General features: G+C 39.2%; 1 protein-coding gene across 1 annotated transcript in view; it reads left to right on the top strand.

Moving 5' to 3' along the window:
* Lin52 (lin-52 DREAM MuvB core complex component) overlaps positions 1 to 25632 on the top strand; it is a 98575-nt gene extending 72943 nt beyond the window's left edge. Inside the window, exon 6 of the mRNA XM_013015144.1 lies at positions 24121 to 25632. Within this exon, the coding sequence (XP_012870598.1) occupies positions 24121 to 24176 (56 nt within the window). The 3' untranslated portion in view covers positions 24177 to 25632. The remainder of the gene's footprint in view (positions 1 to 24120) is intronic.
* The last annotated feature ends 856 nt before the right edge of the window (positions 25633 to 26488 follow it).

Here is a 26488-nt window from a genome sequence, read left to right as displayed (position 1 = left end):
GCTGAGGAATCGAACCCAGGGCCTCATACATGCAAGGCAAGCATTCTACCACAGAGCCACCTTCCCAGCCCCCTATTCAATGCAATTCTAATCAAAGTCCTAGTAGACTTTCTTGAGAAACTTGAGCAATAGTGAAAAAGAGCAAAATATTGGAGGATTTACATAATCTTGATTTCAAGACTTACAGTAAACCTACCCTTATTGAGAGAATATTGTTTTTGATGGGATAAACAGAACAAAATAAAGAGTCCAGAAATAGACTTGTATATAGACAGTCCATTATTGTTGTTGTGTATTTTAGCAAAAAAAAAAAAAAAGAAAGCCAAAATAATTCAAGGATGATCTAGTCTTTTTAGCAAATAGCACTGAAACAACTGAATCATCTGGGAGGAAGACCTTGGATTTATATATTACAACATAAAAGTAACTCAGAAATTCATGAATATAAATGTAAAAGATGAATGTCTTAAGCCATGTACATTGCAGTGGCTCATGCCTGTAATCGTACTCAGGAGGCTAAGATCTGAGGATCGAAGTTCAAAGCCAGTACAGGCAGAAACGTCCCCATGACAATCTTATCTCCAGTTAACCACTCAAAAACTGGAAGTGGTGCTGTGGCTCAAAGTGGTAGAGTGCTAGCCTTAACTAAAGAGCTCAGGGACAGAACACAGGCCCTGAGTTCAAGCCCCACAACTGGCCAAAAACAAAAGAAAACCTCTTATGATAGAAAGCCTTATAGAAAAATCACTGCACCCTTAGGATAGCCATAGACTTCTTAGCTAGCATGAAGCATAAAAGAAAAACATAATAAATTATACTTCAGAATGTAAAACTTCTGCTCTTTTGAAAACACTGTTAAGCAAAGGAAAAGACCAGTCTGGGAAGGTGGCTTCGTCGTAGATTGCTTGCCTAGCTTGCATGAAACCCAGGGTTTGATTCCTCAGTACCACATAAACAGGAAAAACAGGAAGTGACAATGTGGCTTAAGTGGTGGAGTGCTAGCTTTGAGCAAAAGAAGCTCGGGGACAGTGCCCAGGCTCCTGAGTTCAAGCCCCAGGACTGGCCAAAAAAAAAAAAGAAAAGACATCACAACTTAGGAAAAATACCTGTAATATATGTGTAGTTAAATTTTATTAATAGGTTCTGAAGTTGCAGATTTGCCTACTTGATATTTATTACCCCAAAACCAACATTCATAGTGCCTTTACAACCATTGGTGGACATTCAAGTGATGTCATAAACACTTAATGACCCAACATAAATGCTACCAGGTGAAATGAACTGATGCAATGTTCTGCTCTCTTGTTTTAGCGCTCATACAGAAAACAACTATCCTACTGTGACTTCTATGGTACTATTTGTTAAACATATTGTTGCTCCTTTCATTGGTGGTTTTGCTGTTTAGAATGGCTCCCAAAGCATAATGCTGAGGTTCTGTACTCTGTTCCTAAGTGCAAAAGGCTATGATATACTTTATGGAGAAAATAAATGTTTTAGATAGGCTTCATCCAGGCATGAGTTATAGTGCTATTTGTTGAGTTTAATGTTAATGAACCAACAATATATACTAAATAAGATATCTTTATAGACCATAAGTACTACAAATAACAAGAACCAAACTGTACCTGATATAGACTATATCTAGAATACATGACAAAAACAAAAAAAAACCAACCCTCTTAGAGCTAGGTACCAATGACTCTCACCTGTAATCCTAATTACTCAAGAGGCTGAAAGATTGGGAGAATCACAGTTTGGAAGCAGCCTGGGCAGAAAAGTTTATCAAGCCTGTCATTCTAAGCTAGATGAGGGGATCTCTGTTCCAGAAAAGTCCACAAGACTCCTCAGTGGAGGGAAACCAGATGCAGTGGAGCTCACCTGTCATCCCATCCATGATGAGGAGCCTAATATAGGCAGCTGATGGTTTAGGAATCCCTCTGGGCAAGAAACCAGACTTTATCTAAAAAAAAAAAAAAAGGCCAATAGAAAGCATAGCTGGAGACATACTTTAATGATGTGGGGCCTGAAATCTGGGACTGGGTGCTGTTCCTCAGCTCTTCAGCTCAAGGCTAAAGCTCTACCACTTGAGCCACAGCGCCGACTTTTTCTGCTTAATGTGGTGCTGAGGGCTTGAACCCAGAGCCTCATTCATGCAAGGCAAGCACTCTACCACTGAGCCACCTTGCCAGCCTCTAAAAGAGCAATGAAGTCTGTCTGTCTGCCTGTCTCTCTCCTTCCTTCCTTCCTTCCTTCCTTCCTTCCTTCCTTCCTTCCTTCCTTCCTTCCTCCTTCCTTCCTTCCTCCCCCCCCCCTCTCTTTTTCTTTCTTTCGTCATGGTACCTGAACTCTGGGCCTGGGTGCTGTCCCTCAGCTCTTCAGCTCAAGGCTAGCGCTCTACCACTTGAGCCACAGTACCACTTCCGGCTTTTTCTGCTTATGTGGTGCTGAGAAATCAAACCCAGGGCCTCATGCATGCAAGGCAAGCACTCTACCACCGAACCAACTTCCAGTGCCCATGATACCTTGCTGATAGTTTTCAAAGGGATAAAATATTTGAACTGACACATCACATGAGAAATAAATGGTCAATGAGCATGTAAAAATGTCCAGAACTGGTACTGTGGCCCACAGTTCAAGACCCAGGACCAACAAACACACACACACACACACAAAATGTCCTTAACATTATTAACCATCAGTGAAATAATTCTTGCAAATTAAAATCACAGTGTGATATTGCTAAGTAAATATATACCCATTAAAAGAGCAAAAATTGAGGATGATCAATAGCAAGTGTTAGATTGTGGGGCAAATGGAACTAACAGATTACTGATAGGAATTTAAAACATTGAAGGCTATTTATGAAAAGGTTGACAATTCTTTTAAACTTAAACAACCACATAACACAATTCTATTTGTGATATTTTTTGCTTGTTATGAAAAATCCTATACAGAGACAGATAAAATGTTCATAGCAGTTTTATACATAATCATAAATTGAAAACATCGCAAAAGTCTATCAGTAGATAAATGAATAATCAAATATGTTGCGTTAGATCCGACAATAGAATGTGCTAAGAAGCAACCAAGTACTGATACATTCAATAAAATGGAGTAATATTCAAAATGTTTTGCTGAAGAGTATGTGCTATATTATTTTATTATATAAAATTCTAGAAAAGATGAAGCTAACTTGTAGTAACAAAGTAGATCAGGACCATGGGTGATGCTGAGATTGATTGCAAAGGAGCACCGAAGAGTGATTTGGATTGTTAGGCATAATTCAGGACCTTAGCAGTTTATGTAATGTGGCATATAGAGCAGGATACAACTTGATTTGGATAAGACATAAGAAACATAATATGAAGCCAGCACAAAGAAACAATAGCATTTATTAAAACAAATAAGAACTTTGCCTCATAAATATATTAAGAATGTAAGAATGTGTTCAGATCAGTTAGCGGTCAGCCTGGTTTCATAGACACCAAAAATGTCATGAGTGCAAAAACAATTCATAACTCTCAGTCCTGTATTGTGTTCAGTAAATACATTTCAGGGCATAGTTCAGTGACTCACCACTTGCCTTTCATATCTGAAGCCCTGGGTTCAATCCCAGCAATGTAAATAAATAAGCGTGCACACGCACACGTGCACGCGCGCACACACACACAAATGCACACACACATATTGAATAAACCAACTAGTGTAGCACAATAATGAATACATGGGAAGTTCACAACTAAATACTTCTTGTATAAATGAAGTTATCTATATTGTTCATAATTTGGGTAAAGATTGCTAGATCAGCTATTACATTTAACCAATTATTTGCCATACTGAGGATTACGTAGATTTCATAGCAATATTAATCTTTCATTTCAAGGATTTTGGTATGTTTAAGTATATGGCATTTTAAAATGTTTTTTAATGTAATGCATTTGCACTAACCTAATCTGCTTATATTAAATTTAATTGCATCCTGACTTTCCAGGATGAGTAGTCCTTAAAAAAAGGATTTTTTTCAAGTTATTATTCATTATATCTAAATGATTTAAGTACAGTACTCACTTTAATTCAAAATATTCTTTGTGTTTTGTACTTTTTAGATTTTTGCTTTTTTAAATGCTTTTTCTTTAAAGTAGCACATCTTTTTTTTTTTTTGGTCATGGGGCCTGAACTCAAGGCTAGCACTCTACCACTTGAGCCACAGCGCCACTTCTGACTTTTTCTGCTTAATGTGGTGCTGAGGGCTTGAACCCAGGGCCTCATGCATACAAGGCAAGCATTCTACCACTGAGCCACCTTCCCAGCCCCTAAAGTAGTACATCTTAAGGCCAAATTCAGATGTAATTTAAATTTAAACAAAATTGTAATTATCAAGAATGTTCTTTATTGAAGCATATGACAGTAAGGTCCCAATGCCTATGATTTTTCTCAAGAAGATTGGTTAGATTTTCTGTCACTATTTTAGCAACAAGAAAGTCAGAAGGAAAGGGTGAGCTGTGCTTCAGATAGAGGTATAAACTGGTGCCTGTGTCTTTGGTGGAGAGACTTGCCTTCTGTGGCCGTGAAGTCCCCTGATCAGGAGTTTGACAAATCCAGAGAGCTTTTTACATCTAATTTTTGTAGCTAATTTTTGCTTAGCTGTACATACCACTTATTTTAAAATTTAAAGTAACTTTATTGAAACATCTTCCACATAAAATTCACCCACTTAAAGTATACACATAAATGGATTTTTAGTATAGTCATAGAATTTTGCTACTGTCACCATAGTCTAATTTTGGAATATATACAAAGAAAATCCATGCTTATTCACAGTCACTGCCTATTCTGGATCCCCCACCCTACCCTGCCAACCCTAGGAACTACTAGCCTATTTTCTGTCTGTAGATTATATCCATTTATTTGTGTGGGAGGGGAGGTGTTTTATAGTTTATTGGAGATAAGAATCTCATGTAAACTGGGTGACAGTGGCTCATGCCTGTAATCCTAGCTACTCAGGAGGCTGAGAGCTGAGGATGTCGGGTCAAAGCCAGCTTGGGCAGGAAAATCTATGAGACTCTTATCTCCAGTGAGCCACCAGAAAACCAGAAGTGGTGCTGTGGCTCAAGTGGTAGTGCGCTTGCCTTGAGCTGAAGAGCGCAGGGACAGTGCCCAGGCCTAGAGTTCAAGCCCCATGACTGACAGAAAAAAAAAAAAATCTCATGAAAGTTGGGAGTGGTACTGTGGCTCAAGTGGTAGAGCACTAGCCTTGAACACAGAGGCCTAGGGACAATGTCCAAGCCCTGAATTCAAGCCCCAGGACCAGCAAAATAATAATAATAATAATATCTCACAACTTTACTCTCTAGGCTGGCTTCAAGACGTGAGCCACCAGCACCCAGTGATTATATTTCTTTTTGTTACTAAATAATATTACGTCATATGTATATACTCCATTTTTATCCATTCATAGCTGATGAACATTTGAATTGTTTCTTCTTTAGGACTAATGTGAATAATATGTCTGTGGACATTTGTGTACCATTTTTTATATTATTTTTAATCTTTTTCTGATGTGGGGTTATGTTCCTATACCATGCCATCCCATTTGCATTAGAATACCTCAGGGACAGTCTTAATATGAGTTTAACATGTATTATCCAAGGATCTACATAGTAAACTGATTGGTCACTCAGCTGTTGATTAGTCTCTCCTTTGCCTTTCTAAATCATTTAGAAACTGTGACTAGGTAAACAGATATACAGCCCTTTACTTTCGTCAACATTCAGTATTAGATTCCATTTCAAATGTTTTCTATCTTGAACTAGAATGGAGAAGAATGGTATACTGTGAATTTGTCTTTAGTGGATTGGCTATCTTGGAACATGAATGACAATGGGTCATCCTCTGTTTTTATTGTTTTTAAATCACAGTTAATTCTTGTGTGTGTGTGTGTGTGTGTGTGTATGTGTGTGCATGTGTGCGCTCGCGTGCACCCACCCCCCCACACACACACACAAGCAAACAAAAAAGAGAGTCATATAGCATGAACTCAGGGCCTAGGCTCTGTCCCTGAGCTTTTGTGCTCAAGGCTAACACTTTACCACTTTGAGCCACAGCTCCACTTCCAGTGGAGCTTCTGGTTGTTAATTGGAGGTAAAATTCTCACAAACTTTTCTGCCCAGCTAGCTTCAAACTGTGATCCTCAGATCTCAGCCTCCTGAGTAGCTAGGATTAAAGGCATGAACCACTAGCATGCCCAGCTCAATGAAAGGAATCTTTTTTTTTTTTTTGGTCTGGTCCTGGGGTCTGAACTCTGGACCTGGGCGCTGTCTCTCAGCCCTCCACCTCAAGGCTAGCGCTCTACCACTTGAGCCAGACTGTTGAGTCAACTCTGAATCTTAGAAGTACAATCCTTTAATCAAATTAGAGCTAGCTTAACTATGAAAACTAGCTTTTGTAATTTTTCTGTCCTTAAATTTTTTTATAAGTATATTAGTTTTTTGCACTCAAATAATGAAGCCTCAAGATTATAACCTCTTTCTTTTTTTTTAATTTTTTATTGTAAAGATACTATACAGAGGGTTACAGTTACATGAGTGAGGTAATGAGTACACTTCCTCTTGAACATTGTTAGCCCCTCCATTGTTTTCCCCCTACCATCCCCTCCCTCCCTCCCTTCCCCGAAGTTCTTTTTTTTTTATTGTGATTAAGTGATTACATAATTTCTAAGTCACAAGTTCATTCTAACTTTCCTAGAGCAAATTGTCTATCACAGTCTGTAATATATAACAGTGTTCACATGTTATACACCATACATGTGATCAGCAGCATGGGGATATTTAGTAGTGGTTCAACCAGATGAGCAGGAGTTCTTTGTTTCTTAAGTCCTGTTAGTTTTGTCGTATCACCTAACATTTTGGATTTATCATCCACTTATCAGGGAGACCATGTACCGTTTGTCTCTTCACTCTTGGCTTACCTCGCTCAACATGATTCCTTCTAGCTCCATCCATTTCCCTGCAAATGCCATTATTTTGTCATTTCTAATGGCTGCATAATATTCCATTGTGTATAGATACCACAATTTTTGGATCCATTCATCTGTCGTGGGGCATCTGGGTTGTTTCCATATCCTAGCTATTGTGAACAGTGCTGCAATAAACATGGAGGTGCACGTGTCCTTGTATATTGGTTCCTGTTGTTCAGGGTAGATGCCTAGAAGTGGTATGACTGGGTCGTAAGGGAGGTCAATCTTTAGCTTTCTAAGGACCCTCCAGACTGCTTTCCAAAGTGGTTGTATAAGTGTACATTCCCACCAGCAGTGTAATAGGGTTCCTCTTTCTCCACATCCCCTCCAGCATTTGTCGTTGGCTGATTTGTGGATGTGGGACATTCTGACTGGGGTAAGGTGGTATCTCAGGGTTGTCTTTATTTGCATTTCCTTCACCACCAGGGATGATGAACATTTCCTCATGTGTTTCTTTGCCATTTTTATTTCTTCATTTGAGAAGTCCCTCTTTAGTTCCCTTGCCCATTTAGTAATTGGTTTGTTAGGTTTGGGAGGGATTAGTTTCTTGAGTTCCCTGTATAATCAGGATATTAACCCCTTGTCTGATATATTGCTGGTAAATATTTTTTCCCAATTAGTTGGTTGTCTTTCTAGCTTAGTTGCGATAGATTTAGCTGTGCAGAAGCTTTTTATTTTAAGGTAGTCCCATTTGTCGAGTCTCTCTCCAACTTGTTGTGACCCTGGGACTCTGTTCAGGAAGTTCTGTCTTTAAATTTTAAAAAAGACTTTTAGGGGAGCTAGGAGTAGAGCTTAGTGGCAGAATGCTTACCTGGTAAGTCAAAGACCCTGGGCTTGATCCATAGAACTTCTAGCAAAAACAAACCAACAAAAAGATTTAGTCTGATATGTTTGGTTATAAGAATGCAAGTTTAAAACTAGGGAGGGGGTAATAATGTTGGACAAGAAATGTACTCATGGGCTGGGAGGTGGATTAGTGGTAGTGCTTGCCTAGCATGTATGAAACCCAGGGTTCAATTCCTCAGTACCACATAAACAGAAAAAGCTGGAAGTAGGGTAGTGGCTCAAGTAGTAGGGTGCTAGCCTTGAGCAAAAGTTCAGGGACATGTCCAGGCCCTGAGTTCAAGCCCCAGGACTGTCAAATAAATAAATAAAATAAGAAATATTTTTAAAGAAATGTACTCATTACTTTATATATGTAACACCTCTGTACATCACCCTGACAATAAAATTAAATTAAAAAAATAAAAGAATACAAGTTTATTAAAACCAACATAAATATAAAAGGAAAGACTTACTCTGAGATTTGGTTGGTTATTTCATGAAATTTTGTCAGGTTGATTTTATAAGCACAATAACTTTTAAATTTTTTATTGTTTTTATAAAGGTGATATACAGAGGTGTTAACAGTTACATAAGCCAGGTAAAGAGTACATTCCTTTTTGAACAATGCCAGCCTTACCTTGCTCTCTTCTAGCACAATATAATTTTTTATTTCTATTATTTATTTATTTATTTTTATAAATTTTGAGATTAAATGATTACATAAATTTCCACAAATTTCAGAGTATTTTACCTTCACAAGGCAAATTGTCATTATCTTAGTCTACAAAGTTTGTGAATTCTAAAAAATTTGACAATACAGTTATTTCTTCCGTGTTGGGTGATCTGTACACTTCTTTCCTTTTGCTTAGTGTGAGCTGTCCCCTCTTTCCCTCTCAGTCCCTCCCTCCCAGCGCTGCCCTTGAGTGGCTTAGTTTGTTTTCATCAATGCCCAGTGTAGCTGATGGGCCCCTCTGTCGTATTTTTTCCTGATTCCCTCTGATTCTGTGATTCTGTGCCCTACTCTTAGCTTCCCTCAGATGTGCATGCATATATGGTCAAGAACATGGAGTCATTTAGAAATTATATGACAAATTAAGTAGATGTCCTTTGTTTCTTGAGTCCTGCTTACTTTGTCATATCTCCTTGCATTTTGGATTTAACTTCCACATATCAGGGAGACCATGCTATCACAATAATTTTCAACTCTGCCACTGGCATCTGACAAAAGTAAAAAGTTTTAATTATTAAGAATTATAATTGCAGCCAGGTGGGCACCAGTAGCTCACACCTATAAACCTAGCTACTCCGGAGGCTGAGAACTGATGGCGGTCAGAGAGCTAACCTTGAGCAAAAAAAGGTCAGGGACAGCACCCAAGCCCTGAGTTCAAACCCCATGACTGGCACACACAGACACATATGCACAGATACACAGATATGTATACAATTATACATATATATATACACATATATAATTAATCTAATTAACCATCCATCTTATCATACTGATTAACCACAAGTTATTTTTTAAATCCTAAATTATGGTCAGTACTATAATCGAAAGAGTATTTTTCACTCAGTATATATTTATTGTACATTAACTTCTAATTCATGAAACATCAAAATAACACTTCCATATGACTTTATAAGTAGACATATGCAACCAAATTCCTACCTGGTTGCCATGTGATTTTAAAACAAATTCATAAGCACATGAAAACTGAAATTGTTATACCTTTATGTTGCCACATAACTTTTTGTGCTTCATAGTTTTAGAGAGAATAATTTTTTAAAATTAAGGCTTACTGGATGGCTACTGTATATTGCACATTTTATCCAAATCCATCCAGAGATGGAGATGTAATTCAGTGGTAGAATGCTAGCCTAGCATGCACAAGCCTTGGGTTCAATCCCCAGTGTTGCGAGGAAACAAAAATATCGTTCATCAGTAAGTTTACTGGTTAAGAAGATGAACCATATATATGTGGAAACATAGTACAGGTAATTCAAAATCAAATTACTTTCTGTGTGTAAGTGGCACATACCATAACCCCAGCTATTCAGATGGTGGAGATCAAGAAGATCAAAGCTCAAGACAGTCCTGGCAAAAGTTAGCAAGACTCCATCTCAACAGACAAGCCAAGTATACTAGTACATTCCATAGTCCCAGCTACTTGGGAGGTATAGGCAGAAGGATCAAGTCTGAGTTTGGCCCAAAAACTATGAAATGCTGCCTGAAGAATAAAGCAAAGATGAGCTTGGGAATGGCATAAATGGTAAAACCTTGCATAACAAGCATAACAAGCATAGGCCTTGAGTTCAAACCCTAGTACCACAAAAAAAAAAAAAGATCAAATTATCATCTGAAACAAGTAATTTGTTTTCAATTGGATAAATCAGCAGCTTTGAAGTAAAAAAATGATGGAAATAAAGTAGGATTATTAAGGTACTACAAATATAGCTATTGGTAGTATGACAGCAAATTGTTGAAATTTACTTTGATGAGTGATTAAACTTTTCCTTTTTATAACTTCCTACCTCCCAGCCTGGCCTTGTCTTTAAAGTTAGCCTTGTGGAGCTGGGAAGATGGCTCAGTGGTAGAGCCTTGCATGCATGAGACCCTGGGTTCGATTCCTCAGCACCACATAAGCAGGAAAAAAAAAAAAAAGCTACAAGTTGCATTGTGGCTCAAGAAGGAAAAAAAAAATAATAGAAGTTGAATTTGCGGATGGGTACCTGGAGAAAATTATGCTTTAGTTTATCCTTGAAGTTTTTGAAAACAAAAAACAAACCTCATCAAATGTGTCTCTGGAAAGATAGCCTTTTCTCTTTATCACTATACATGATATGTATATATGATATAATTCCTATCACAGTGTAGTTGTGGGAGCTACATGAATGAGTACTCAGAGAAGAGTAGACCAGGGAACAGAGATAGGAATCATTAACTGTTCAGAGGTCTCAGGAATGGTTGGACAAGAAAAGTTTTAGAAGGGATAACTTTTCATGTCATAAAAGTTTATTTCCATTATTCTTTGGATGAGAAATTACACACGATCAGCAATCAAAAAATTCCTTTTTTTTTTTAGATTTTTTTTTTGCTTATGTGGTGCTGAGGAATTGAACCCAGGGCCTCATGCATGCAAGGCAAGTGCATACAAGCACTCTACCACCGAGCCACCTTCCCAGCTCCTGTTGTTCTTACTTTATCTGTACCTCTACATTTCTGTACTTTTGTTGTTCACTGGAATGTTTTTTTTTAGTCCTAAATGTTTTGCCATTTCATCTATAAACACTTAAGTATATACTTTAACCAAAAGCCCCCTTTTAAAATAACACATGATTATCACACTGAGCAAAATAATTCAAGAATAATTCCTTTACAGTGACTACTATAGTCCATCACCGTGTAACTCAGAATTGGTTGGGTTTTTTTAGAATTGGTTTCTTTGAATCAGAACCCAAAGCCCACGTAGTTGGTGTTCTATTTAATCTTCCTGCGACTGCAGGACGTACACAGCCTGTGTGTGTGTTCCAGTTGGGTCAGGTCATGCACATTTGGATGGGCAGCTCTAATCCTTTTCATCATCGTTGTTATTATTAGTACTAGCTGTTCAGTCACCAGCTAGGTGTCCAGCAAGTAATGGCGGGAAACATGTCACATTTTCCCTCTTTTACTTATCAGTTTTCAGAATGAGTTGAAATGACTAAAAGGTTTATTTGCTTGTTTGTGTTTAATATGTAGGTGCTGTTTTTTTATTTTATTTTTTTCCTTTTTCCTCTTTTGTCAGCCATGGGGCTTGAACTCAAGGCCTGGGCACTGTTCCTGAGCTCTTTGAGCCACAGCTCCACTTTCTGTTTTTTGGTGGTTAATTGGAGATAACAGTCTCACGGACTGGCTTCAAACTTTGATTCTCAGATCTCACCCGCCTGAGTAGTTATGATTACAGGCACGAACCACTGGCGTCTGGCCCTTTTAATGTTCTTTTTTTTGGGGGGAGGGGTTGCTGCTATTGTTGTTTTGTTGGTCATGGGGCTTGGACTCTGGGCCTGGATGCTGTCCATGTGCTCCTCAGCTCAAGGTGAGTGCTCTGCCACTTGAGCCACAGAGCCACTTCCGGTTTTCTAGTGGTTAATTGGAGATAAGAGTCTCACAGACATTCCTGCTCGGGCTGGCTTTGAACCGAGATCCTCAGATCTCAGCCTCCTGTAGCTAGTACCTGGCCTTTTTATATGCTTTGATCTGTTGAAATCATTACCCTTTTCTGCTTCCAAACAGTGCCATCTGTAGTGGATGCCCCTTACAGTAGTTGCCTATGCATTTTGACATGGCCGTAGTAAGTGTTGATGATTTCCTTGTTTTCAGGCATATCAGAATACCCCTTGTTCATTTATTTCTCCAGATGTGAAATCACATTCATTTCTCCAAGGAAATCTGGTTCTTTTTTGTTAGAAATCTAAACACTAATAGTACTCATTGTTATTGTACAGTCATTATTTCCAGACCTTCTTCATGAAGAGATGATTTTTAGTTCTTGGTTTGGTTTGGGGTTTTTCTGAGACAGGGTCTTGCTATATAATCCAGGCTGACTTGAACTCATTAGGAAGTCTAGGCTGACCTTCCAACTCATGATCCTCCTGTCTTGGCCTCTAGAGTGCTGGGGTTACAGGCGTGTGTGACCACATGTGACATGAATTTTTTTTATTTTATAAAGGTATGTACAGAGGAGTTACAGTTACATAATTTAGGTATTTCTTTGTGACATAAAATTTTTTAAAAAGAGGAAATGAGATTAAATGTTCCTATCAATAATGTATTAATATATCTAGTTTAAGTTAAAGATGGTAAATTGATTTTATTTAATGTATTTGATTTTGTGGGGGGGGTGTGCATGTGTGCTGGTTTAGAACTTCCTCCTTCAAGGCTGATACTCTACCAATTGAGCCATACTTTCACTTCTAGCTTTTTGCTGGTTAGAGATAAGAGTCTCATAGACTCTTGGGTTATCTTTGAGGAAAAAAATCATTTTTAAGCATAGTAATCATTGATAATTCCTTTTTTTCTCTTTTGAGTTAAAAATGTGTTTTTTATCCTTGTAACTGGTAGAAGTATGTATTTGTTTCTTCTTTTAAAGCTCTGCTGACATTATTGAGTGATTACAAATTCAAAATATATATACTTAATTTATTTGGAAATAATTGTATAATAAAATAGAGAAACATACCTTTTGTCCAGGCTAAAAAGCAATTTTAAGCTGGAAATGTTGGTGCGTATCTCTAATCCCAGCATATAGCATAGGAGGCTGAAAAAGGAAGATCTTGAATGTAGCAACTCCAAGGCTACCCTTGGCTACATACCCCCATCCATCCATCCATCCATCCATCCATCCATCCATAAATCAATGCAATTTCAGCATCTCTTTAATTGTTTTTTATTTATTAACAAGAGCACTGTCTTTAAAATACCCTAGTAGAACTATCCTAGGAAATGCTCGTCTTTAAAAATGATTTAGCTTCTAAATGTTCTATTTCACAAATATTTACTAAATTTCATATGCAATATATGCTGACTAAACATTGATTTAAATCAAGCTGGATGCTGGTGGCTCATACCTATAAATGAGGATTGTGGTTCTAAGCTAGCCCAAGCAGGAGAATTCATGAGACTTCTCTCTAATCAGAAGCTGACTGGGCACCCATAGCTCACGCCTGTCATCCTAGCTACTCAGGAGGCTGAGATCTGAGGATCACAGCTTGAAGCCAGCCTAGACAGGAAAGCCTATACGACTCTTATCTCCAATTAACCACTAAAAAACTGGAAGTGGCGCTGTGGCTCAAGTAGTAGAGCGCTTGCCTTGAGCTGAAGAGCTGAGGGACAGCACCTAGGCCCAGAGTTCAAGCCCCACGACCGACCAAAAAAAAAAAAAGTTCAGAGATAGCATCTCTACCCTGAGTTTAAGCCCCAAGACCAGCCCTCCCACCCCCAAAAATCGTTTATATCAAACAAGAAGATAGCTTCTAGACTCTTCCTTATCCATAATATTGTCCAGTGAACCACATGTGACGATATATAGACATTTTCTTTGATGTCTTAAACTAGAACTAGCGACAGTTAAGCCCAGATTCTAATTTTACAAACAAAGTTACCTCTAACAAAATTAAAATGGAATTATATTATTCATTGGTTTAAAGAAAAATTCTCCAGTAACTATAGGAATGCTTGTGGTGTGAAGACACCATCTTAAATCTCTCTATGTAAGTCATAAACAAAATGTTATTTTGATGAAAAAAATAGTGGTGTGAATAATACCTGCTCACAGCCCAAGACATTTGATGTATCTTAGCCTCTGTGTTTGCTGGATTTTGCATTTTCATAAGCAAGATTTGTATTTTTTTTAAGTTCTGTATTTCTGTGCTTTCTACTTGATGTCACATCTGCATTCTTAGGTTGTAGGGTTCCATTAAAAGGAATAAATAATCTCAGCCCCTCCTTCCTCCACCCCCCACCCCCAACACACTCATTTTGTATAATATGGTAATGATATCACCGTAGCAGTAATTACGGGTCATCTTCATTTCTTTCATCTCTGCCTGTTCTGATGGCTTCATTCCTTTGACGAAAAGATTTGGCTCTCGGTGCTATGATTATTTTGTTAAGCATTATTCGAATAGACAGGAGTGAGAGAAATTAATCAATCCAAATGCAATTAGCATCATGTTTAACCCAGTGATGGACGTCTCAAGGTGAAACAGCCAGGGGAGTTTCAGACATTATTATTCAATCCAGTGGTTCTTATCTAAATTATAATCAAGATAGGTTTTTATTGGCTTCTCAGTGTGAAGATGTAACTGTTTCCCTGCCCTGGGGGGCCAAGAAGACTGGACCTTCATTTTTCCTTACACTTCAGCTGCTAGAAGTGGGTGAACCAAGAAGGAATCCAAGGCATCTGGAATGATTTGTACTGTGCTCTCAGTCTAGAGTTCAGCATATGAATAAGCTATACTGTTTCTAACTTGGAGCAAAATGTTTGGTGCCCCAGTCGAATCACTCTGACTAGTTCTATCTTAACCTAACATGATAGATTATTACTATGATTCTCACTTTATGGATGAGGATATTAAAGGAGTGTGAGGTTACTAGCCTTTGGTCATAGGAAGTGTTTCACCAGGATGTATTACTATGTAAAAAACCTTGAAGCATGTATGCCCTCTACAAATTAATAATAAGTTCTAGCCCCCAAAGTATTTATCCATTGCTTTGATCTCACTGCCTTTTCACTCAGAGGGAACCCAGCGAAACTCTAAAATAGATCTGTGAGGCCCTCCACAAAGGAAACTCAATACAAATAAGTTGTTGTTTGTTAGCTCTGATTTCCAGAACACAAATCTTTGAAGGGACTTTGCTATTTGGTTTGCTAGGAGAAAGGATGATAAGAAAGACTGCATATTTGAAATCCAATTCTGTTTGCTCTTAAAAGAAGTCAGAGCAAGGAGAGTTGATGGAGAAACATAGGTTTTCTTTCATCTGAATACATTTTTCAAATGTCTGACAATTTAGATTCTTCTACTTCTGCCTTCAATCTTCAGGCATCATAGCTGACACTTCCCATATTTTATGTTCCTGCTTTATGTTTTAGATTCTGAAAATAAATCTGTTGGCTGGAAATTTCTGTTTCTTTAGCCCCCATGTGAAAAGCCACTAAAAGTATTCCCCATATTGGAACTGTCCAAATTTGTTTACTTACACATTAAGTCCTGCCTTTTCTTTCTCATATTACTTCTTGGATAAAACATTCTCTTGAAATGAGCCTTACTGTGAGTTGAAGAGAAAAGGGGCTGATACAAAATGACCTTTCTCGAAAGCCCCTGGAGGAGACTCCATGAAACATGGAAGGAAAGAGAGCCAAAATACCCAATGGAAAAAGAATCTAGAAAGTATGCTCCTAGTAAGAACTTTGAGAATCCTAATGGTGAAAACTTTTGATAGTTTGTGATCATTTGGTCATGAATATAACATCAAGGCCACTCTTATCAGATACAGTCTTTTTGCTTATATCCAGAGAACTTTAGGCAAAAACCTCAAGTCTGTTCTATCCTTCAAAGTCACATATTTTAGGGGAGAAAAGTGAGATTTCCAACAAAGACTGATTTGTTGATACTTGTCCACAGGATTTGATTGAGAATGGACAACAGACCTGCTGAAAGACACCAAGTGTCCCAGTGTACTGGGACTTCAAAACCCCTCCTCATCCATTGACTTGTTCAACTCCTGCTCTTAACGGGCACCAGCACTAGGTGTTATGCAACTAGGCATTAAAAAGTGTTTAGTCCTCTCCTTGGATTATTGATCGCCTTTTGTGGCCCTTTCAGTGTAGAGATCTGACACTTGGTAAAGAATCTCAGTCTAGCTGGCTGCCTTGGGACGGCTCTGCTGCATGACAACTCTGTTCCTACAGTTAGAAAACAGCATTAAAGTCACATTGGTTTCTTTCTGTTCTGCTTCAGTGAACCAAAATACATGTTAATCACTTTAGCTCCATTGCAATGAGGGACTGCTTTGAGAATAGTCTTGTGTATGTGTATGTATATACTGGGACTTGAACTCAGGGCCTAGGCTCTGTCCTTGAGCTTTTTTGCTCCAGGCTGCTGATCTGCCATTTGAACCACAGTTCAACTTCTAGCTTTTTGGTGGTTAATTGGAAATAAGGCTTTCATGGGCTTCTCTGCCTGGGCTACCTTCAGACCAAGGTCCTCAGGTACTGAGGACACTGGCACTCTACAGGCCATTGGAGCTCAGCGAATAGTCTTTTTTTTATCAGAAAGTATTTTAATCTTCCTAAAGTAAAAAACCATAATTATAGTAAATGGTTTCCCTTCTACAGAACACCTTCTGTAAAGCTAATAAACTTTTTTTTTCAGTCATGGGGCTTGAACTCTGGGCCTGGGTGCTGTCCCTCGGCTCTTCAGCTCAAGGTGAGTGCTCTACCACTTGAGCCACAGTGCCACTTCCAGTTTTCTGGTGGTTTATTGGAACTAAGAGTCTCACAGACTTTCCTGCCCTGACTGGCTTTGAACCATGATCCTCTCAACTCTCAGCCTCCTGAGAGGCTAGGATTACATGCGTGAGCTACCAGCATCCAGCAGCTAATAAGCTTTTTAACACAGCAGTAAACAAACTAACTAGGTTTTTATATATTCCTTCCTGTTACAAATAACTTCAGCCAGTTTTTTTTTAATATTTCCACATGTTTATTTATTTTTACCACTTTTTTTGTGCTGGTCCTGGTGCTTGAACTCAGGACCTTGGCAGTCCCTGAACTCTACCACTTGAGCAATGGCTTTTTGCTGGTTAATTAGAGATAAGAATCTCATGGACTTGCTTGCCTGGGCTGGCTTTGAACTGTGATCCTCAGGATCTCAGCCTCCTAAGTAGCTAGGATTACAGGCTTGAACCACCGGTGCCCAGCTTTTACCACATTTTATATTAGCTGTATGAGGTGCAGGGGGCAGGGGTAATTCTGACATTTCCATATAGACATACAGTATTTCTTGATTACACTCATCCCCATCACTTTTATACCTTCTGCCCCTTCTCAAAAGAATCTCAATCTGTATTGTTTAGTTAGTTTATGATAGCAGATGTGGAAGCCAGATACTGACAGATAAATGATGTCTGTCAATAGGGAGCCTGTCAATAGGGAGTGCTGGCACACTCTTGAATTTTATGTAGTTACCAAATGGACCCAAAAGTCTAGCTGAGCCCTCCCCTTCAGGATGATTGGAATTGCCCTCAAGCCCTTGCTGAGGTTGTCAGCAGCACTCTACTTAGAGCTTGACTTACTGGCTCTTCGGAAGGGGTCAGTCCACCAACGTACATGTGCTACCTAGCTGTAAGACATTAATGTCACCATTTGTTTTACATTTGAAGATCTTTTTTTAAAAAAAGCTTCTTTTACAGTTCCTCATGCTGCATATTTTTGCTTACTTAACACACATCTGGGGTCCTCGTGAAAGGGGTATGTAATGAGACTTCATGGCTCCCATGGCTAGCCCAAAGCACAAGAAAGGAATCCAGACCGAGTTTAAACGCAGGATAGCTCTGTGGGGCAGTTTAAGATGGAGGTATACCACTAAGTAAACTAATGAAAGGCCTATTGTGAACAATAAGGCTTGAAAACAGAACAGATCACATTCTAGTTTGATGGCGTCAACCAAAGAGACAGACAAATCTGTGCAGTCAGAAATGAGCTTGAAGGTACAAAGAGTGAGTTCCAGCAGCAGACAGGAGGTGTCTGCTAGAAAGAGAACCTGCTGTTTACTCCAGAGCTCTGTTCCCATACTCCAGGAACATTCTCAATTAGAAAACTACAGCTTGAACACACAGTATCTTTTCAGTGTGGATTTCTCTATTCTTTCATTTCTCTCCCTCTCCCTCAGTTGTACATAAAATAACAGATATACAGTTGCAAGTATATTGCCTGTAAAAAAGGGGGAGGAACTAGGTGCTGGTGGCACACACCTGTAATCCTAGCTACTCAGGAGGCTGAGATCTGAGGATTCCAGTTCACAGCCAGCCCAGGCAGGAAAGTCTGTGAGACTCTTATCTCCAATAAACCACCAGAAAACCAGAAGTGGTGCTGTGGCTCAAGTGCTTGTGCTAAGCTGAAGAGCTGAGGGACAGTGCCCAGGCCCAGATTTCAAGCCCTACAACCGACCAAAAAGAAAGGTTGGGTGCTGGAGGAATAGGGCTGGGAGGGAAGAAAATGATGAAAAGAATGACATTGATCAGGATGCATTGTATTAGGATGCATTTTACTTAAAACTGCTTTGAATGGCAACTTCTTTGAAAAACTAAAGATAATAAAAACCAAAATAATTAAGATACATACAAAAATTTTAAAAATAACCAATGAATGGTATGTTTGAATGAATATCAGATGAAAGTAGAATGAAGGAAATACCAATTCTATGAAAACACCCCCTTTGTTCATTAGCAGCATGCTTATTTAGTTATCTTTGTTTCATTAAGTTATTTTGGTTTGTTGGTAGTGGTTTTGGTTTTTTTCTTTTTTTGGTGCCAGTACTAGGGCTTGAATTCGGGGCCTAGGTACTGATCCTTCCTGTTTTCTATCACTTGAGCCACAAATCTACTAACTTTGGGGTAGTTAATTGCAGATAAGAATCTCTTATACTTTCCTGCCCAGGCTGGCTTTGAACTGTGAATTTCATATCTCAGCAGCCTGAGTAGCTAGGATTACAATCATGAGCCAGCATAAATTATGACATGCATAAATTATTTTTTTAATTCTTGAATACCTTTTTCCATCAGAGAATTTTTGCATTTTTCATTATCACTATAAAAATCAAGGATAATTTTTTAACTTTTTTTTTTGTCAGTTGTAGGGCTTGAACTCTGGGCCTGTGCACTGTCCTCGAGCTCTTCAGCTCAAGGCGTGCGCTCTGCCACTTGAGCAACAGTGCTTTTTCTTTTTATATGGTGCTGAGGAATTGAACCGAGGGCCTCATACATGCAAGGCAAGCACTCTACCACTGAACCACATTCCCAGCCCATGCAGCATGTCTTTATTAATAAATTCCTCTAAAAGAAATTAAGAAACTCCTTTACAGTGAGAGAAAAACACAGCAACAATAACTAGCACTTATGAATGCCTTTGTGACCTCTGTGTTAATTCTACCTTGAACAGACGAAGAAACTGACATTGTAAGAGATAATCAGAGGACTTGCTCATGTTGGGCCCAGGATAGAAGTTGAAATTCAAATACAAACTAGTTCAGTGCTTAAAGTCCTACCCCTGGCATAACATTGTGCTGTCTTCTTTATTTCTTGACTACTTATAGAAGAGTATCCTAAGAGCATCCTGGTTGTGGCTCTTCTAGATAAAAGAAAAAGCAGTGGCAAATATTTTAATTAAATTACAGCACAAAATTTTAAAGTAGGTAGAAAATGAAAAGTAAATATTATATGAATTCCTTCTATTTTGTTAAAAAGTTACTTAAGCTTTATATTGTTCCATATATAAAAGTCAAGCAGAATTTTAGCAGGCAATTGCCTCAAAGTTATAATCTGTAAAATCTTTCTGTAATGAAACCCATATGTCATGGACGAAAGGTACAAAGCTGTGGCAGAGAGGGCTGGTCTCCAGAGAGAGCCTGCACCCAATCTCGTTAACCAGGGGCCTCTGGTGATCCCTCATCCCCTCCACAGTGAGAAATCAATCTGAACTAGTGAATTTTTTCACCCAGCCACCAGAAAATTTACTGCAAAAAAAGGCAGTTTGGGGCTAGTCATTGTGAAAAGGGAGCCAAAGGCAAGGCTAAATGGAGGATGGAGGAATTAGAGGGTCTGAAGCGATGATATTGAATGCCATGCCACCCTCAGAACAAGCACGATGGAATCCTCCTTTCAGCCCTGACCTCTCTAAGTATACCTAGGTATTTACAGCTGCCATGAACCTGACAGTTCCAGAGAAACTACGAAAAGGAAAACAGAAGCAGCATAAACCTGGAAGTTGATTGCAGTTTAGCCATTTGCTGTCTTTCAGCATAGCATACATGAGATCTAAGATCTCCACAGCTACTCACATGTTAACCCTAGGGTGACAGTACGGTGGCTTTCTAAATTTGTGGTCTATATGCTATATAGGAGGACCTGTAAATCATGACTTGAAATATGCTTCTCATCTGCACAATGCATGATGGTAGCTAATGAACAACGGACCCACCCTGGCATAGTTATTAGAATGGTAGCATTGTGGTCACCGAATTCAACCTGGTGTTCCTGGACAATAAAATCAGAAGCAAAAGTAGCTACCAGATTTTAACAACTTTGGATAAAACTATTTGACCATCTTGTTTTCTCTGAGTAACCCAGGGCTTTGTGGGTGCTAAGTAAACCCTTGAACCTCTGAGCTACATCTGCAGCCCCTAGCATTGTTTTCTGGAGAGAAGGGTGGAAAGAAAGCATGCAGGAACTAGAAGTGCCAAACTCAAGAACAGAGGATCTTATTGTGGCCATTTATGCCAGAATAAACTAAGCTTTAACTACTGGGAAAAGGAAGGGATAGAAGTAGGCAAAGCCATTCTTTCTCAGCTATAAGAGTTGAAGGATTTCCCCAGGAAGATCTGAAAGCTCTAATGTGAGTTATTATAGTAAAAAACACATACAAAACACCTACTAGGAGAAAGAGAGAGTGTGTGTGTCTGTGTGTGCACATGCATACCTGTGCATGCACGCACACACACATATGCTTGTGTGCACAGGAATACAGAACAGCAGCAGAAGGCTGTCTTCCTGCTTCTAATGGGATTTTGTAGCAGCATTTGCGAGTTTGTTTTAGAAGTCAAAAATGAACAGATGTTGGTATTAAATTACCTCTGTGTCTGATGTCTTGCAAATTAAAAGCGCGGTTGGCATCGCTAAACAATTTCACTAGGTTTGGGGGTGGGGGGGGGTGTCTAGCGGGCAATGATTACTATACCAGGTCGGGAAGGATCATCACACTGCAGCAGAGCAAGAGAGCAAGGATAGAGAAATCAAGAATAAAATAAGGGCTATACGAATTAATCAGAAATGTTAACATCCCTGATGACAAGTGAACAGGAGGGCACGTGCTCTTGAGCAGCCCCTGGCCTGCAGCAATTTCTCTGTGCACAAAAAAGGGGTTGGTGCTTATGATCTGATTTATAAGGCACAGCCCTCTTTTAGGGAGCGGCTGTGTCACACATTCGTATATCTCCTATATGGGACTGGCAAGAAGGGAAACTTTCTCCCCTCCCATTCAGGAGATGATGTCTTTTGAATTACTTCTACTTTTACAGTGGTTTCCTACAGCTCTGTATACTTGGATTAGGTTGAAGGGGGAGGAATGATTGAGTGGAAAGGGGGTTGTTAAAAGGGATTGGTTAAATGCAAGAAGAGCTTACTTACCACTTTTTATTTTTCCTTTTCAGCCTTTGAGTTTCAAATAGCTGAGTCTTAAAAATAGAACTCTTTAAATATTCTAAGTTTCTCTCCTATTTTGGAGCAAACAGTATTGGGAGGTTTGAAGGGCAGTGGGCAGAAATCACCAGTGAGATCTGTGCCTTCCTCTTAAGCCCAGAGTTTAGGACCAAGGCTCTCTTCTCTCCTGCAGAGTTCTGTGTCAAACATGTCTGCTTTCTAGAGAACCGTGTAGTAGGATCACTTGATAATCTATATGTTATAAGAAATAGGTAGGTAATCCATTCAGCAGAAGTAACTGATGAAACCCACTCACTGTACAAAAGTGTGAGTAAACCAATCGGCTAACTCTCAGGAGTTGGAGGCAGGAAAATCTGGAAATCAAGGGCAGCCTGGACTATACAGTATGACCTTGTCTCAGAACTGCAAAGCTAAATAGATAAACAAAAGTATAAATTCCTATAGGATCAGACTGATACTGAGAATAAGAGAACTGCTTACTTACCTACTCTGTAAAGGGTTATGTTAATGAGGGCCACTGTTGCCAAGAATAGTGATTGCAAATATCCAAGTGAAAAGCAGGACAGAAAACATTAACATGTTATTTTGCAGATGAAGAAGGTGAGGTTCAGAGGTATTGTCCAGCTACAAATTGCTATAGCTGGAAGTAAAAACTGAATTTAAATCCTGTATTCTCTGAAAGAAGTCCTTGCTGCCTCTTCATGGGCAAGAAAGTACTTGATTGGATTTCCTCTAGAGTGGTTAGCCCTTGACCCCTAATCTCCCCATTAATTTGGAATTACTTCCATCAAGAGAAATGACTTTTCTTGCTAAATAAGTTACATTAAAAAGACTCCTACAATGTAGACAATAGAGCACCAAGTGCCACTAACTAGTCTTGTATTTTTTTTTTAAAAAAAGGAAACTAACATATGTATATTCCCACTTAGTTCTAGTTCTTTTGTTTCTTAACATTTTAGTGAAGGAAGAAAGCCAAGTTTGTAAACAAATAATTGCATGCAAGTCTTACAGAAACCTTGAATATACCAAGTTTGGTATATATCCACCAAGAAAGGAATAGTCAGTTGGATTTAGGATGGGGTAAAATTATGAGTATTGAGACAAGACCCAGGCCTGGGGCTTCTATTCCTAGTGAATGGAATTTCCTTTCCCTTGTTGGAACTCAGAAGTGAGAGAGAACTGGGAAATGTATGGATGAAAATTACCAAAAGCCTTCCTGTGATGATAGTTTATATAGTCTTCATTATTGTACTGATAAGCAAAGAACTGGTAAGCTAGGGAAAAGGGGTGGAGGGGCTATTCCTGTTGCATCATTTGCTTGGGAAAAGGCAACCACAAGGCAAAGGCCCTTCTTACTCCTGCCAATAACTCCTAGGCCACCTCCCTTTTTTAGCAAGTATCATGACATGTTCTTGGGAAACCATAGGACACAACCTCCCCTGTGCCCACTGCATGGTACCAGAAAAATTCTGACCTTCTAACACCTTCTAACACAGTTCAATCTGTTAAAAAAAAAAATAACCTTGTGAGATAAGTATGGAGGGGTTATGCTTAGAAAACGTGTCTAGAATTTGCTTGATAAAGCTAAAAATGGGTTGGGGGGAGGCTCTTATAATTGAGAATGTTTTACTTTGGAGCTATATATATATATATATATATATATATATATATAAAGTAGCTGTATAAACTCCCTGGTAACTACAACATTCAAAGATTGATGGTTCTGAAAGTCAGAAAAAGACACATAAACCTTACCTGGATATATTAAGTACCTAAGGACTGACAATGCTAAGAGAGAGAAGACCAAAGCTCTATAAACTCTACTTTATTACCCCATCCACAGATCAACTGCACTGAGGGAATATAAACCCTGTTATATTACAGCATGCCGGGGCTACTACCACTAAGAGATGGGGTACATGATCCCTGATTTTGATTGGGGATCATAAATGTACAGAGCCCAACAACCAAGAGAACACTAATCTTGGTTGGTTTTTAGCCTCTAAGAGTAAACTTTGTGAAAAAGATGTCTAAAAGGAATTCCCTGGTGATTTTTGTGAGGATAGATGCTGAAGTCTTTCCCGTTGCCTGTACTTCATAGCAGTAGCCAACTTTAGAATCACTTTGTGCAGTTTTAGCTGTCAATAATCATTTGCCCCTTTTCAGTTAGTGATGGCTGAATCTGTTGTGAAGCAATTTAATCAATCTGCGTTTTTTTTTTTAAGTTGAACCTTCCTGTGATCTCCCCCCCCCACCCCCCATTTCAGGTTCTCATTGATCTTTTGTTGCTTTGTCATTCCAGCCAGAGAGATGACACGGGGGAAATTTCTCAACATTCTAGAGAAGCCCAAGAAGTAGCAGCTGCTTGTGGACAAGTATCCTGGAAACGGAAACAAGCTCCTTTCCCAGTGCAGCTCTGCACACTTCACGCTTCCTCAGGAGAGGCCAGAGACTGACCCTCAGGACCGCCTGCTCCCCTGCTCCTGGCACTCTTGTGCCTCTGAGGACAGTCAGTGGCAAGAGAAGAATCTGCTCTACCCAAGGATCGTTACCTTTACTCAGTTAGCTGTGTAGCCTGAGGTATTGGTAATGCTGGAGGTTTCATCACTCTTAAGGCCAACATCGTACTCCTGTGTCTGGAAGTGATTCAGGATCTTCCAGTCAATTTGATTCCACAGTGGCAGAATCCGTGGTGACATGCTGATTGGATGGGTTCTTTTGAGTTGTATTTGGCTTCTTAGGAAGTGTTTATGATGTGAAGAGACTATGTCCTGACCTTGAGCTTTCTAGTATGTAAAAGGTTCCACGACTCTACAGCTGGAGAAAACAGACTCTTCTCGAAATGTCTGATGCTTTTTATATTCTGCACCTCTCGCCACTCCCACCCTCATCAATTCCCACCTCCCAGTCCCACCTTCTGATCTAACTCCAGGCAAAGGACCCCTGAGGAGTTGAGTCCCTTCTGGAGTTTGCTTATCAAGGCACAGGCCCAGGCTAGGTCACATTGGGTTCTAGAGCTCAAGACCAATAGGAAGGTAACAAAAAGGACTTTTAGTTCTAGTTAATTTGTTAGGGATTGAAGCAAAAGAGTCATTGTGGCCTGCTAGAGCAAAGGGCATAGCTCAGGGAGGGGAGACTGTTCCCAGTTGGTTGAAAATTTCACCAAGCATGTGCTATGGGATGGTGGCAATGTTTTGTTTCACCTTTTCTCCTCACAACATGTATCTGATATCCCCCCTCCCCCCCCCTCACACACACACAAGAGAAATAGAATTTCCTGACCTAAATATAGATTCCATAGGTAAAATTAATTACACCTGTTTTCTCATGTTTTGAGAAGTACATAGATTTTCATAAACTTTATGGAAAGAATCGCCCTGTGACAGTAGTCCAGTGGGACACAGGAAGTTACAGTCAAGTTTGTGCTCTGAGTCTGGGCTAGAGCATCGTACTCTGTCATGTACATCTGTGCCTGTTTCTCATAGTTGACTTCATGTTGGGCTTTCTCCTCAATTGTGTTACTTGACTATAAACACAATCTTATTTTTTGAAAGGAAAATCACTTAAGCACATGACACACAAGATGAGTATGAGAAAGGAAGGAAGATGCAGCTGGGGTGTACCCCGGAGGGGTAAGTTGTAGAGGCACTGCTTTTAAGTTAAACATGTGATCACCATTTCTTGGCTAAATGCAATTGAAGTATGTGTGTGCATGTGGCCAGAGAATAGTGTCATAATGTCAGATTATTTCTTTGCCCTGTTTTCAAGAGTTGATGACATCAGGTACCTTTAAATTATTTGGGGAAATGGAGAAGTAAGCAAAGAATACTTGGTCACTGCCCCCAAACCAGTTTAAGTCAACAACCAGAAGCCAGATGTGCTTTGGCTCCTTTTACTGTCATCTTATCCACCAGCACTTAATGTAGGTAGATATTTTAGGATTGTGATATTTATTGGGCTTGTATTTGTCCTTAGAAATGTTAATGATGTATTTTTATATTGATAATATAAATTTATGTACAGTATATATGTGTGTATGTATTTTGGGATGTTAGAAGATTGTATTTTGTATGTGGTGTTTTCTGTGTCTTCATAATAAACCTGTATCTTGTACAGGAAAGTGAGTTTTTCTTTTTTCTTTTAATTTAATTTAATTTTATTTGTGAACATACTGTACAGAGGGGTTACAATTGCATGGGCAGGATAATGCGTACATTTCTTACCAAGCATTGCAGCCCCCTCCTTTGTTTACCCTTCCCATCCCTTCCCAGCCTCCCCCCTCCCCCCAGTGAGTTTTTCTTTAAAGGGTGAAGTTGTATTATTTAAAAGATGGGTCCTGCCAGGTGTTGGTGGCTCATTCCTATAATCTTAACTACTTAGAAGGCTGAGATCTGAGGACCGTGGTTCAAAGCCAGCCCAGGCAGCAAATTCCATGAGATTTTGCATGTCATTCTTCCACAGGGGCCAGGCTAATCTCTGAATCATTCTGATTTTAGTATATGTGCTGCCAAAGTGAGCACTTGTGAGACTCTTCTGCCCAATTAACCACCAGAAAACTGGAAGTGGTGCTGTGTCTCAAAGTGTAGAGCACTAGCCTTGAGCAAAGAGCTGAGGGACAGCACTCAGGCCCTGAGTTCAAGATAAATAAATAAAACCATAGATCTCATCAA

Source organism: Dipodomys ordii, unplaced genomic scaffold (genome assembly GCF_000151885.1).
Source record: "Dipodomys ordii isolate 6190 unplaced genomic scaffold, Dord_2.0 Scaffold2, whole genome shotgun sequence".
Taxonomy (NCBI): Eukaryota; Metazoa; Chordata; class Mammalia; order Rodentia; family Heteromyidae; genus Dipodomys; species Dipodomys ordii.
The sequence above is the reverse complement of the archived record's forward strand: the minus strand, read 5'-3'. Positions and strand labels throughout refer to the sequence as shown.